Below are 12,431 nucleotides of genomic sequence, written 5' to 3'. Positions count from 1 at the left end.
TCAGGCAGCAACAATGGAGGACAGAACAATTAACGCTTTAGGTCATTGAAGGAAGAGAGAAGCAAATTAAATTAGCAGAAAAAGAGGGTGGGTCAGAGACAACAAGGAGGATCTGATAAGGCTGAGACCAGGAGAGAATGATTCACAAACAGTGGTAGTGCTGGCTGAGGGAGAGGTGAAGGGCAAGATATATGAGGAACGACCCATGTCGGTGCCCTTTATGTGGCAACTCTACATACCTTTGATATGCAATGCAAAGAATATCACTGACTTGTCTCGTGTGATAATAAAGTTTTTCATTCATTCAGTGGAATCTTTAATATCTCAGAGAAGGAGCAAAAAATAGAATTAAAGTACAAGAATTATTTTTTAATTAGTTTTACAGATCTGGCTGTCATTGACAGAGCCAGTATCTGCATTTTCTGTAGAGAAGATTTGAGGGGGAGCTTTCCTTTAACTGCTGTAGTCCTTTTGGTGAAAGTGCTCCCACAGTGCTATTGGGGAGGGAGTTCCAGAGTTTCGACCGAAGAAAGATGGAGAACCAGTGACACATTACCAAGTCAGGACAGGCTGCATGCTGCAGGAGGAGGTGGTGTTCCATGTACCCACAGACCTTGTCCGCCACAGCTGCAGGTTTGAAGGCTGCTGTCCAATGTAGATGGTACGCACTTTAACCACTTTGTGCCAGTGGGTCGAGGGAATGAATGTTTAAGGTGGTGGATGGGGTGTCCATGATGCCAAGTTATTGGGGTCAGGTGGCAGGTCCTTCGCGGTCTGGTTCCAGACCATTTTTTTTTAATGTTTATTTTATTAGAAGCAATTGTACAAGAATAAAGCGATCGACATAACAATTATACAATTTTCGTACAGCTTAAATTTTAACATTTTATAAACTGATAAATGAATCGGGGGGGGGAGGAAAGTAAAAAGGAAAGAATGAAGAAAAGAAGAAAGATACTGACTAAAGTGAGAGAAAAAAAGAGAAAAGAAAAACGGAGATATGTCCCACTATCCTACCCTACCCCCGCTCACCCAACCCAAGCATCGGTTTTAAATTTGTGTTCAACCATTCTATTGTTGAAGAAATTCAATGAAAGGAGACCATGGTTTGGAAAATTGATCTGATTTATCAGCCAAAACAAGCCTTATGTTTTCTAAATGTAGTGTCTCGGTCATTTCTGTGATCCACATCTTCACTGTGGGAACTGTTATCTTTTTCCAGAATTTAAGTATAAGTTTTTTCGTAGTTATTAAGCCGTAGTCAAGGAAACGTCTTTGGAATGTCGTTAATTTAGAGCAGCCCTCTGACATTCCTAATATTATTAGTTTTGCATCTGACTCCAATTGAATTTTGAGTGGTTTAGAAATGGTATTGAATATTCCCATCCAGAAATTTTGTATTTTTATACAGGATACAAAGGAATGGGTTAAGGTAGCTTCTTAGAGGTGACATTTATCACAGATAGGGGAGACAGTTGAGAAAATCTTATTCAATTTGGTCTTTGAGTAGTATAACCAATGCAATATTCTGAATTGTATCAGGCAATGCCTGACATTTAAAGAACAGTAATGTAACAGTAACAGTAAAGAAACAGTAACAGTAGGCTTTCCTCCCATATACCTTTTGAAATAGGTAAACCCAACTCGTCCTCCCATGTTTGCCTATAAATCACAGAAGGTGGGGTATCAATATTTAAGAGAGTGTTATAAATGTAAGATATCAACTTATTTGTATTGGCATGTCTATTCAAACAATCGTCTAATATATCTGGATCCATAAAAGGACAATCTTGTGTGTATGTTTTCACATAATCTCAGATTTGAATGGTTCCAGAACCTTTAATTGGAATCAAATGTTTAGTTTTGTGGATCACTTCTGTTCTGTCCATAGGGGAAACTCTGAGCTTCCCATTGCTATCACTTTAATTCTTCATCCCATTCGCTCTCTGGCTTCCTGTACAGTTATGAGGGACAATGCAAGCTTCAGATATAACACCTCACCAACTGTCTGAGCACCTCACTGTCTTCACAACTTTACAATTGAATTTACAACTTGGGTAAACTTAATTTCTGTCCACACCAGTCGTCCATCTGTGATATTAACTTGGCTTGTTCCTTCCCTCCAGGGGGTGGAGGACATGCCCAGCTTGACCTGTTCTGTATTTTACCCCTTCTATTCTCCACTCACTCATTGATCAGATAACCTTGTCCATCCCCATGGTCACCCCCCTTTCCCCATCCTCCCTACAGCTCAGAGCTTTTGTCGTCTTCCAAAGTCAAAGGGTGTACGTCCTGAAACATTAACTCTTTTTTTTTTCTCTTCCACCAATGTGACCTGCTGAGTATTTCCTGCACTTTGTTTTTGTATCCAATTTCCAACAATAGGCCAACATAGCATTGCCTTTTTAAGTGTTTCAGTACCTGTACATTGAGCTTCTGCGAGCATACAAGGATGGCTGCATCCCTCAACGCCAACATCGATTATCTCTCACCATTTAAAAAAAAAAACCTTTGCCTTTCTATATTTCCTATTGCTGTGAATAACCTGCTTTCCCCCCACACATCCATCTACCACGTCCTTGCCCATTCACATTATTCACAAAAGTTTGATGCATTTGTTTGATCCCCAGCATTGAAAATCTGGACCCCAGAAAACATCACAACTCAAACATTTCCACCCTGCCTGCTAAACAATCCACAATGCGGGCACTATATTACCTCCAATCCTGCATGCTCTAGTTTTGTTTAAAAATCTCTTCTGTGGCATCTTAGTAAATGTTAATAAATATTTGTCCAATTGCATGACCTCAACTTGTTCACTTTGACTATTCTGATGATTATACAATTAAATATTCCAGCAGATTTGGCAAAATGTGATTTTTCTTTTGCATAGTTCCATGTTGATTCTGCCGAATCCAATTAGTATCTTCCAAGAACCTTAATAATGAATTGCAGCATTACCTGTACCGCAGATAATAGTGGTTGAGCACAGACAGAAGTCCTTTGGCCCCATTTATCTACACTGACCAGGCTTTATAACTGAGCTAGTCCCAGTTGCCTGCAATTGGCCCTTAATCCTACTCATCTCTACAACTGCCTCTGGCGGGAAAAAGAAAGGAAGAGGCGGAGACAGTGGGCTGTGGGAGAGCTGGGAAGGTGAGGGGAAGGAGGGAGAAAGCAAGGGCTATCTGAAATTGGAGAAGTCAATGATCATACCGCTGGGGTGTAAACTACCCAAGCGAAATATGAGGTGCTGCTCCTCCAATTTGCGCTGGGCCTCACTCTGTTAATGGAGGAGGCCCAGGGCAGAAAGGTCGGACTTGGAATAGGAGGGGGAGTTGAAGTGCTGGGCCACCTGGAGATCAGGTTGATTAGCGCAAACTGAGCGGAGGTGTTGGGCAAAACGCTCACCAAGCCTGCACATGGTCTCACTGATGTAGAGAAGTTGACACCTGGAACAGCAGATGCAGTAGATGAGGTTGGAGGAGGTGCAGGTGAACCTCTGTCTCACCTGGAAAGACTGTTTGGGTCTTTGGATGGAGTCGAGGGAGGATGTTAAGTGACAAGTGTAGCATTTCCTGCAGTTGCAAGGGAAAGTACCTGGGGGGGGAGGGGTGGTGGTGGTGGTTTGGGTGGTTGTTCGAGGCGTACCGTGACCCCATCCCTGAATTCTACCTCCACTACATTGACGAATGCATTGGTGCTACCTCCTGCACCCATGCAGAATTCACCCATTTCTCCACTAACTTCCATCCGCCACTCAAATACACCTGGACCATTTCCGACATCTCCCTACCGTTTCTAGACCTCACCATCTTCATCGCAGGTAACAGACTACTGACCGACATCTACTACAAACCCACTGACTCCCATGGCTATCTGGACTACACTTCTTCCAACCCTGCTTCCTGTAAGGACTCTATCCCCTACTCCCAATTGCTCTGTCTACACCGCATCTGCACCCTGAAGGGACGAATTGACCAGGGAGTTATGGAGGGAGCGGTCTCTGTGGAAAGCAGACGGGAGGAGATGGGAAGATGTGGCAAGTGGTGGGATCACGTTGGAGATGGCAAAAATGTTGGAGTATTATTTGTTGTATGTGACGGCGGGTAGGGTGGAAAGTGAGGACAAGGGGGACTCTGCCCTTGTTACGAGTGGGGGGATGGGGAGTGAGAGCAGAGTCACGGGGTATAGAAGAGACCCTGGTGAGAGCCTCATCTATAGTAGAAGAGGGGAACCCCCGTTCCCTGAAGAATGAGGACATCTCCGATGCCCTGGTGTGGAACACCTCATCCTGGGTACAAATGTGGCGTAGACGGAGAAATTGGGAGTAGGGGATGGAGTCAGGGTGGGTAGAAGTGTAGTCCAGATAGCCATGGGAGTCAGTGGGTTTATAGTGGATGTCGGTCAGTAGTCTATCACCTGCGATGGAGTTGAATATTTAGACTCTAGATTCCCAACAGAACATGTCCTGAAGAACAAGCAGATGCCCAGAGAAATAATTACTTTTAAACCTGCACTTGAGGCAAACAATGGACATTGCTCACAGGGTCAACAATTAGTTGCTGACTTTAAGGGAGCTGGCACTGGTAGTTGCATGAAGGGCCCATGGGAATAGTTTTGTTTTTAAATAGCTGTGTCCTGAACTTCGTCCATCTTTTGGTTGCTCACCTCCTGGCTCTCTGCTGTGATAGCCAGAACACAGGAGAGACTAGGTAACACAGTGTGAAGTCATGCAAATCATTCACTCGTATGAACGTGGATCTCCTTAGGCAGAGACAATTTGCCTGCAGCCTCGGGCATGCAGTGATGCAACACACGCAATGCAAGAAGATAGATGGCCATGTGTTTACAGGAATGCACCAGGTCTGGTAACTCTCACACTGCTGGCCAGGAACAGGACAAAGATCAAACCACTTGAATCCACTGGGACAGCTGCAGGGGTGAACTCATTATCTTGTTCAGCTAAACCACGCCGTTAATAATGAATTCAGCACCTGCATCCTGGGCAGCTTTTTATGCGTTTCCTTTCCTCGTGTTACTTTTTAATCAGTCGGTCGGTGCTCCTTTTCTGCAGAAACCACGCTGCTGATGGCCGGAAGCCTGGATTAAAATACTGCTTTATTGCACAGTTAAAAGCCAATTGAAAAACACCTCTGTGATTAGATGACTCGCAAATCCCACGGCTTTTCTTTACTTAGCATCCCGGTCAGATTAAGGCCATTGTCTCGGTCTCCGTTGCCGGTGGCGACTTTCTGATAGCCCTGGCGTTGACACTCGCCATGGCAATGGAGCCACACGGTCAGGAAAAGGAGGAGCAGGACAAGGCAGCAGCCAGAAGCCAGGCCAATGATCAGTTCTGCAGAATGAGAGAGAGAGAGAGTGAGGTGGCATACATGGCCCATCGTACACTCTTGAGGCAGGGCACACCGTTGCCCACACGCTTTGATGGACTCTCACCATGCAGACAGCCATCAGTCTCACCAAGTGGGCGGTGAATCAGCCCATGTGAATGGCAACTTCAGCATCTAAAGGAGGAGGGGGGGAGGGGGATTGTTATGAGGAGAAGAAAATTAACCTGGCTAAGTGACTGGTGTTACAGCAAAAGCACATTTGGGGAATAACTGTGCTTTAAGATAGATTTTAATGGGGAGAAGGCTGGACCTTACAGAAAGGGACTAAAGCAATGGTCTAAGTTAAATTACAGGAGGACATATTGGAATAATTGTTGGTATACAAAAATGCTGGAGAAACTCAACGGATGCAGCAGCATCTATGGAGCGAAGGAAATGGGCAACGTTTCGGGCCGAAACCCCAAGGGTTTCGGCCTGAAACGTTGCCCATTTCCTTCGCTCCATAGATGCTGCTGCACCCGCTGAGTTTCTCCAGCATTTTTGTGTACCTTTGATTTTCCAGCATCTGCAGTTCCTTCTTAAACACTTGGAATAATTGTTATATGGTAAGTCCACAACTGACATGTGGGAGTCATTTAAAGGCCAGATGATCAAAGTTCAGATCCAGCAAGTTCCAGTAAGGAGGAGGGAAATGGATGGCAATTTAAAGGAACCTTGAATGACCCAGTGGTTGTAAATTTGGTCAAAAAAGAAAAAGGAAATGCATGCAATGGATGGGCCTTTGGGGAAATTAAAGAAAGGAGGAAAAAGCTCAACTGTGCAATTAGAAGAGCCAAAAAGGGACATAAAATGGCTTTGGCGAGTCAGATTAAAGAAAATCTCAAAGCTTTTAATGTATTGAAAATGAGGGCAACTGGAGAGAAGGTTTCGGCCCGAAACGTCGCCTATTTCCTTCGCGAGTCTGAAGAAGGGTTTCGGCCCGAAACGTCGCCTATTTCCTTCGCTCCATAGATGCTGCTGCACCCGCTGAGTTTCCCCAGCAATTTTGTGTACCTTGGAGAGAAGGTAGGACTGTTCAAGGATAACGAAGGAATTCTGTGCTTGGAGTCTGGGGATGTAGACGAGATGCTAAATTAGTACTTCACATCTGTTTACACCAAGCAGAAGGACACGGAAGACAGTGAGATCAGTGTGGAGAACACTAACATAAAAGGGCAGTTTGAGATTAAAAAGGTGTTGGCGATATTGAAGAGCATTAAACTGGATAAATCACTAGGACCTGATGGGATCTATCCCAGGTTATTATGCGAGACAAGAGAGGTGATTGCGGGATCTTTGTGTCTTCTCTAGCCACAGGTGAGGTATCGGAGTACTGAGGAGTAGCTGATGTTGTTCGTCTAACCGGAAGTGGCGGCGCTGCCTTGCAGCTGCGGCTCGCCTGCAGTCCGTTTGTCTTTTCTGTTTTTTGTTTTCTCTTGTCCCGTTTTTACAGTTTATTTCGGTTTATTTAGTTGTGTGTGTGGGGGGGTGGGTGTAACATGTTTTTTGACTCTTCCTTCGGGGGGGATGCGACCTTTCCTGCCATATCCCCCGTCTCCGTGTCCGTCTGCGCTGAGGCCTATCGCGGAGCTGGCGGCCTCCAACTGCGACCGACCTCGAGGCTGCGGAGGCAGAGCCAGGACTTACCAACGCGAGGCTGGCCGACCGGGGCTGTGGTTGCGGGGCGGCCCAACTTCCGACCCGACTTTGGAGCCTCGGAGGCTCGGCCGCGGGCCAGTGGACGACATCATCGGGAGCTCGAGTTCTGTTTTCCGGAGCTCCCGCAACTACAGCTGCGTCCGCTGGACTGGAGGACGGCAGCTTCGACAGCTTCGACCGCCCCGGGCCGCGGAGTTTGAACCGGCCCGTTTGCGGAGCACGGATTCAGCCGCGGGACTTACCTACCATCACCCGGCGGGGTCACAACATGAGGCTTGGATTGCCTCAGCGCAGAGGGAGAGCAAGGAGGGAAGAGACAATGACTTTGGGGCTTTAAACTGTGTTGAGTGTTTGTTATTTATTCTATGTTATGACTGCAGGCTAAACCATTTTGTTGCACTGAAAAGTGCAATGACAATAAATTGAATCAAATCAAATCAAAATCAATTGAGAAGGGAAGTAGAGAATTATAGACCGGTTAGCCTCACTTTAGTGGTTGGGAACCTATTGGGCAGGAATCTTCTGGAGAGGATTTACTCCCTTTTGGAAGGGGGATTTATTAGGGACAGTCAGCATGGCTACGTACATGGTAGGTCATGTCGTACTAATGACCACATTTTTTGAGAAGGTAATGAAGGTAATGGATGAGGGTCGGGCGGTGGATCGTGTCTACGTCATTAAGTTGGCTGATTCAATATTCAATATTCAATGGAAGGTTGTGCTAGAAGGACAATATTCAGGCAGGAGGTCTGTGACCAATGAAGTTGCGCGAGAGAGAGAGACACACACACAGACACAGACACACACACACAGCATCAGACTCTTTAGCGGGATATGGATCAACTACAGAAATAGGGAGAGAACTGGTAGAGTTTAATCGGAGCAAGTGTTTGGTGTTGCACTTTGGGAGGTCAAATGTAAGAGGAAAATATACAATTAATATCATGACCCCTTAACTGCATTGATGTACAGAGGGATCATGGATTCCAAGTGCATAACTCCAAAGTGGAAACACAAGTAGTGGAGGTGGCATTTAGTATGTTTACTATCTTACTAGTATACATACTAGTATCATGGGACTTTGAGCATAAGCATCAGGAGCTCATTGTGCAGCATCATAGGACGTTGATTAGGCCACATTTGGAGTATTGAGTGTCCTGGTCACCCCATTACAGGAAGGATGTGGAAGCTTTGTAAAGCGTGCAGAGGAGGTTTACCAGAATGATTAGGGGTTATTAGCTACAGGTTGGACAGACTTGGATTGTTTTCTCTGGAATGTCAGAGGTTGAGAAGTATATAAAACTAGAGAGGCATAGATAGCGTAGACCAGGGGTCACCAAACTAAGGCCCGCGGGCCACATCCGGCCCGCCATAAGATTTTATCCGGCTCGCAGCATGCTCTTCCGTGCGGCGGGCTATTTAGTGGGTTCTGTGGTAGCACAGCTTTAGAGATACAGTACGGAAACAGGCCCTTCGGCTCATCGAAGCGATGCCTGTACGCACTAGCCCTACCCTACACACACTCGGGATAAATTCAATTAACCTGTAAACGTGAAGTGTGGGAGGAAACCAGAGCACCCGGAGAATACCCACGCAGGTACAAACTCCGTACAGACAGCACCTGTAGTCAGGATGGAACCTGGTGCTGTGAGACAGTGACTCTACAGCTGCACCACCGTGCCACTGCTCCTGTGGACTCAAGTTTAAAGGAGATGAGCGGGACAAGATTTTGTTTGCACAGAGAGTGGCAAATGCCTGGAATCCACTTCCATGGGTGGTGGTTTAGACAGATATGAAAATGGCATTGAAGAGACTTTTGGATAGGCATATGGATATGCGGAGAATGGAGGAATATGGATTACATGCAGCTGATGTCAGAGTTGGTCTGGACATCATGTTTAGCAGAGACCTAGACTCAAGGGCCAGATCTTGTGCTGTACTGTTCTATGTTTCAGTGTTTTCAAGGGGCCACAGAAGAGGTTCGCAAACAAAGTTCAAGCAGTGGGAGCATGGCAATGTACCCTTGTGGTTAAGTATTTGTTAAAGGACAGAGAACTGTGGATATCAACCAATCATTGTTGTTTCAGGAAGCTGTGCCCAGTGGGGTCCACAAGGATTAGTGCCAGGGTCTCCTCTCTACACCAATGTAGGTAAGGGGATGACAAAAAATATACAGATGTCCATGCGTTACAGAAGCTTTGCATTCCTAGAAAAACGTCCTATCGTGATTTACTGTAACACTTTCCCCATTGAATGCCATGTTATAAGTGGAGATGTGTTCCTACAAGATTGGTTTCTCATAAGAACTCATTTTATCAGTGATGATCATGTGGCCCACCACCATATTTCTAATAGCAGAGACCATCATTAGACTTGGGGACCGAGCAGGTTTGTGCAAAACAAGCAACAAATCTTGTCCATATTTATTTTTACTCACTCAGTACTGTGGGTCAATAAGATTTGGACATAAGTTTAGGTTTATTATTGTCACGTGTTCCGTTTGCTTTCCCATCAAGTCGGATAATATAACACACAAACATCATCAAACTAACTCAAGAACAATATGGGTCCTGAAGGAATAATCACAATGATGACGCCAGTTTCAACTATTACAAAGGTGAGCTTGCCATCCGTACCTTACCTATTTGGATGTGGTTACTGGGAAGGCAACACTCTTTATCCCAGTCATCAGGTATTACTCTTCTAGCAATCTGGACGAATCTGTCCAATGGACAACTGTGGGTGCAGGCTGGGAGAGTTAGTGGGTGTGGCTCAGAAGAACTATCATTCTTGTAGTACATCTCCACAGTGAAGGACCTGGAAATGCCATGGGCACACTTTAGAACAGTAGAAAGTCATTCTGCACTTTGCAACAATTGACAAATCTAGCTCGAACTCTGGCTTGTGTGAGGTCAAGGATTTTATTGATTTTTTTTGTACATATGAAATTTGTTCTCCCCCCTCTCTCTCTCCCAATTCTGCTCCTGTTTTTCTTTGAACCTAATCCACACATTCCACGCCAAACTTCTGCAGACAAGTTAAACGTTCTGGCTCCCAACATTCCCCCAATATATTGCTCCAGATCAGCCCTAATTTCCCCCCATCCCATATCCTTATGTCCCTAGCCCCTCTTACCAACCATTTACAAAAGTCATTGCCCCTTGTCCATCTCTCCCTCTGGCTCCCCAAACAATCCCTTCCACCGCATCACCCATTTTTCTTTGCATCCTCCAGAGTAGGCACATCCCACCCTCCTTTAACATACATATTAGTTCAATAAACTACTAACACATCTTCGTCATCCCCCCATCACCCTGCACCTCCTCCCACACGTACTGCTCTCATTTATCCCAACACGTTAGTTTTGTCAATCACACATCCCTTCCTCATTCCCTCCCTAGACTAATAAAACTTTAATTCTTTCTATTATATTTAGCTGTCCTTCCTAGTTCTGCCTTAATAAACCAGAAATCTTAACTCTGTTTATTAAACGCTCAGTATAGTCTTTCAACTGATTGGATAGCACGCAAAAAAAAACTGTTCACTGTACCTTGGTACATGTGACAAGAAACAAAACTGCACAAAACTAAACTGTTTCTCTCTCCACAAATTCTGCCGGACTTGCTAAGCATTCCTTGCATTTTCTGCCTTTCTGCTTCATTGGCATCTTGGGCTGCACCAGGATGGGATGGCTAGGCAGAGTCCCAGTGCACACAAATCCTGCCCCAGAGCTCACACCGTTCCCTACTGTCAGTGGACAGCTTAGACCCCAAACTTGAAGCATCAATGAACAATCAATGTGTTTCCAAAACAGGACCTACCCATTGTCCTCCAGATACAGCTCGAATATGTGGCAGGAAGCGTATGGGGGAGCAAGGCTGTAAACATTGAGAGCCATTTGAAGGGCTACAATTGTCGTGTCATGCTGGGAACAGATTAATATTGTTAATAGTTATTTAGTGTATTTTACACAAACAGGCATAAACAACAATAACACCTACACAAACCACTGTCTTGTACATAAGAAGTCTCCTATTTAATATATATCGTATGTTCATCGACATGGCTGTGAAACCACAATGGGCCACAATACCAGGTGACAGCCTCAACATGGGCATCTTGGCTTTGCAGAACTCTCCTAATCCTCACTACAGTGCAAAGTGTACTTAACAGCGTCAATCATGGTATATCTATCAATGGTGATCATCTGTATATGAGGAACTGAGGCAGACTAAACACTGCAGCTTTAACCACCAATTGGACTCACCGCTGAGTACATGATCAGTTTAGGTTTTGGTGTGGGAGAGGACACATTCAACGATTGTTCAATATTTTGGAGAATCTTTTTCACAAGCATACCTACAACAAAACAAAAGGCAAATGGGAAAAGTACCATTCAGTCAATCGAGGAGCTGACCAAAGTTCAGTCATATCACAGACTGTTTAATACACAAGCATTAAGTACAAGGTCGTAACCATGACCCTAGAGTGGGTCAATGTGGGGAAGGTCAACGAGAGACCAGACCATCCACAGATGGGTCGGCCCGCGACCAGACGTGACGGATAGAGACCATACCATCCATAGACCACTCAGCCCGGAACCAGATCGTCCTTAGACGCGTCGGGCCGAGACTGGACTGTCATCAGATGAGTTGGCCCCCAGACCAGACTGGGTCCGCCCGCCTAAGACCAGACGAGACGGCTAGAGACCACATGGTCCACAGATGGGTCCGCTCAAAACCACACCGTCTGCAGACAGGTCAGCCCGTTACCAGACCAACCCGCAGTTTGCTTGCATCGTTTTGTCCTCCCCTCTTTTCCCTTTGCCTCAGTTTAAACCCCAAGAGCACTCACCCCCCTGGAGCTGTGACTTCTCCCGTTGCTTGTACAATCCATAGTGGGCCAGGATGTAAAACTCCCTCAGTGTTTTCATGCGCTCCATGACAGATGGTGTCACCCAGGAAGGCACAGTCTTGTTGTGAAGTTGCTGCCAAGGTAAGGCGGATGTTGAGGTTACGTTGCCCTGTGCTCAGAACACAACATCACTTGCCCTTGTCATATGGGTGCCAATGATGCAGGTTAGAACAAGGAAAGAAGTTCTGCTGAGGGAGCTTGAGCAGCTAGGGACTAAATTAAAAAGCAGAACCAAAAAGGTAATAACTCTGGATTTCTGCCTGAGCCATGAGAGGATTAAAGAGTTGAACGCATGGCTTAAAGATTGGTGGGAGGTGGGTTTAAATTCAAGGAACATTGGCATCGGTATTGGGGGAACGAGGGAGCTGTTCCGATGAGACGGACTCCCCCTGAATATTGCTGGGACCAGGGTCCTGGCAAACTGCATAACTAAGACCATCGATCCAGCTTTACACTAACTAGTGG

The 12,431-nt window shown here is 45.6% G+C and overlaps 1 protein-coding gene across 2 annotated transcripts in view; it reads right to left on the bottom strand.

Moving 5' to 3' along the window:
* Positions 1 to 5,102: 5,102 nt before the first annotated feature.
* LOC116984307 (prostatic acid phosphatase-like) overlaps positions 5,103 to 12,431 on the bottom strand; it is a 49,559-nt gene continuing 42,230 nt past the window's right edge. Inside the window, exons 7-11 of one of the 2 annotated variants that reach the window (XM_033038419.1) lie at positions 11,907 to 12,039; positions 11,320 to 11,411; positions 10,874 to 10,977; positions 9,694 to 9,869; positions 5,103 to 5,359 (exon numbers count right to left, since the gene is read on the bottom strand). In XM_033038419.1, the coding sequence (XP_032894310.1) occupies positions 5,163 to 5,359; positions 9,694 to 9,869; positions 10,874 to 10,977; positions 11,320 to 11,411; positions 11,907 to 12,039 (702 nt within the window). In that variant the 3' untranslated portion in view covers positions 5,103 to 5,162. The remainder of the gene's footprint in view (positions 5,360 to 9,693; positions 9,870 to 10,873; positions 10,978 to 11,319; positions 11,412 to 11,906; positions 12,040 to 12,431) is intronic. The other variant, XM_033038420.1, reaches the window with a different exon arrangement.

The sequence above is a fragment of the Amblyraja radiata genome, chromosome 20, assembly GCF_010909765.2.
Source record: "Amblyraja radiata isolate CabotCenter1 chromosome 20, sAmbRad1.1.pri, whole genome shotgun sequence".
Taxonomy (NCBI): Eukaryota; Metazoa; Chordata; class Chondrichthyes; order Rajiformes; family Rajidae; genus Amblyraja; species Amblyraja radiata.
This window is presented reverse-complemented; position numbering and strand designations above follow the sequence as displayed.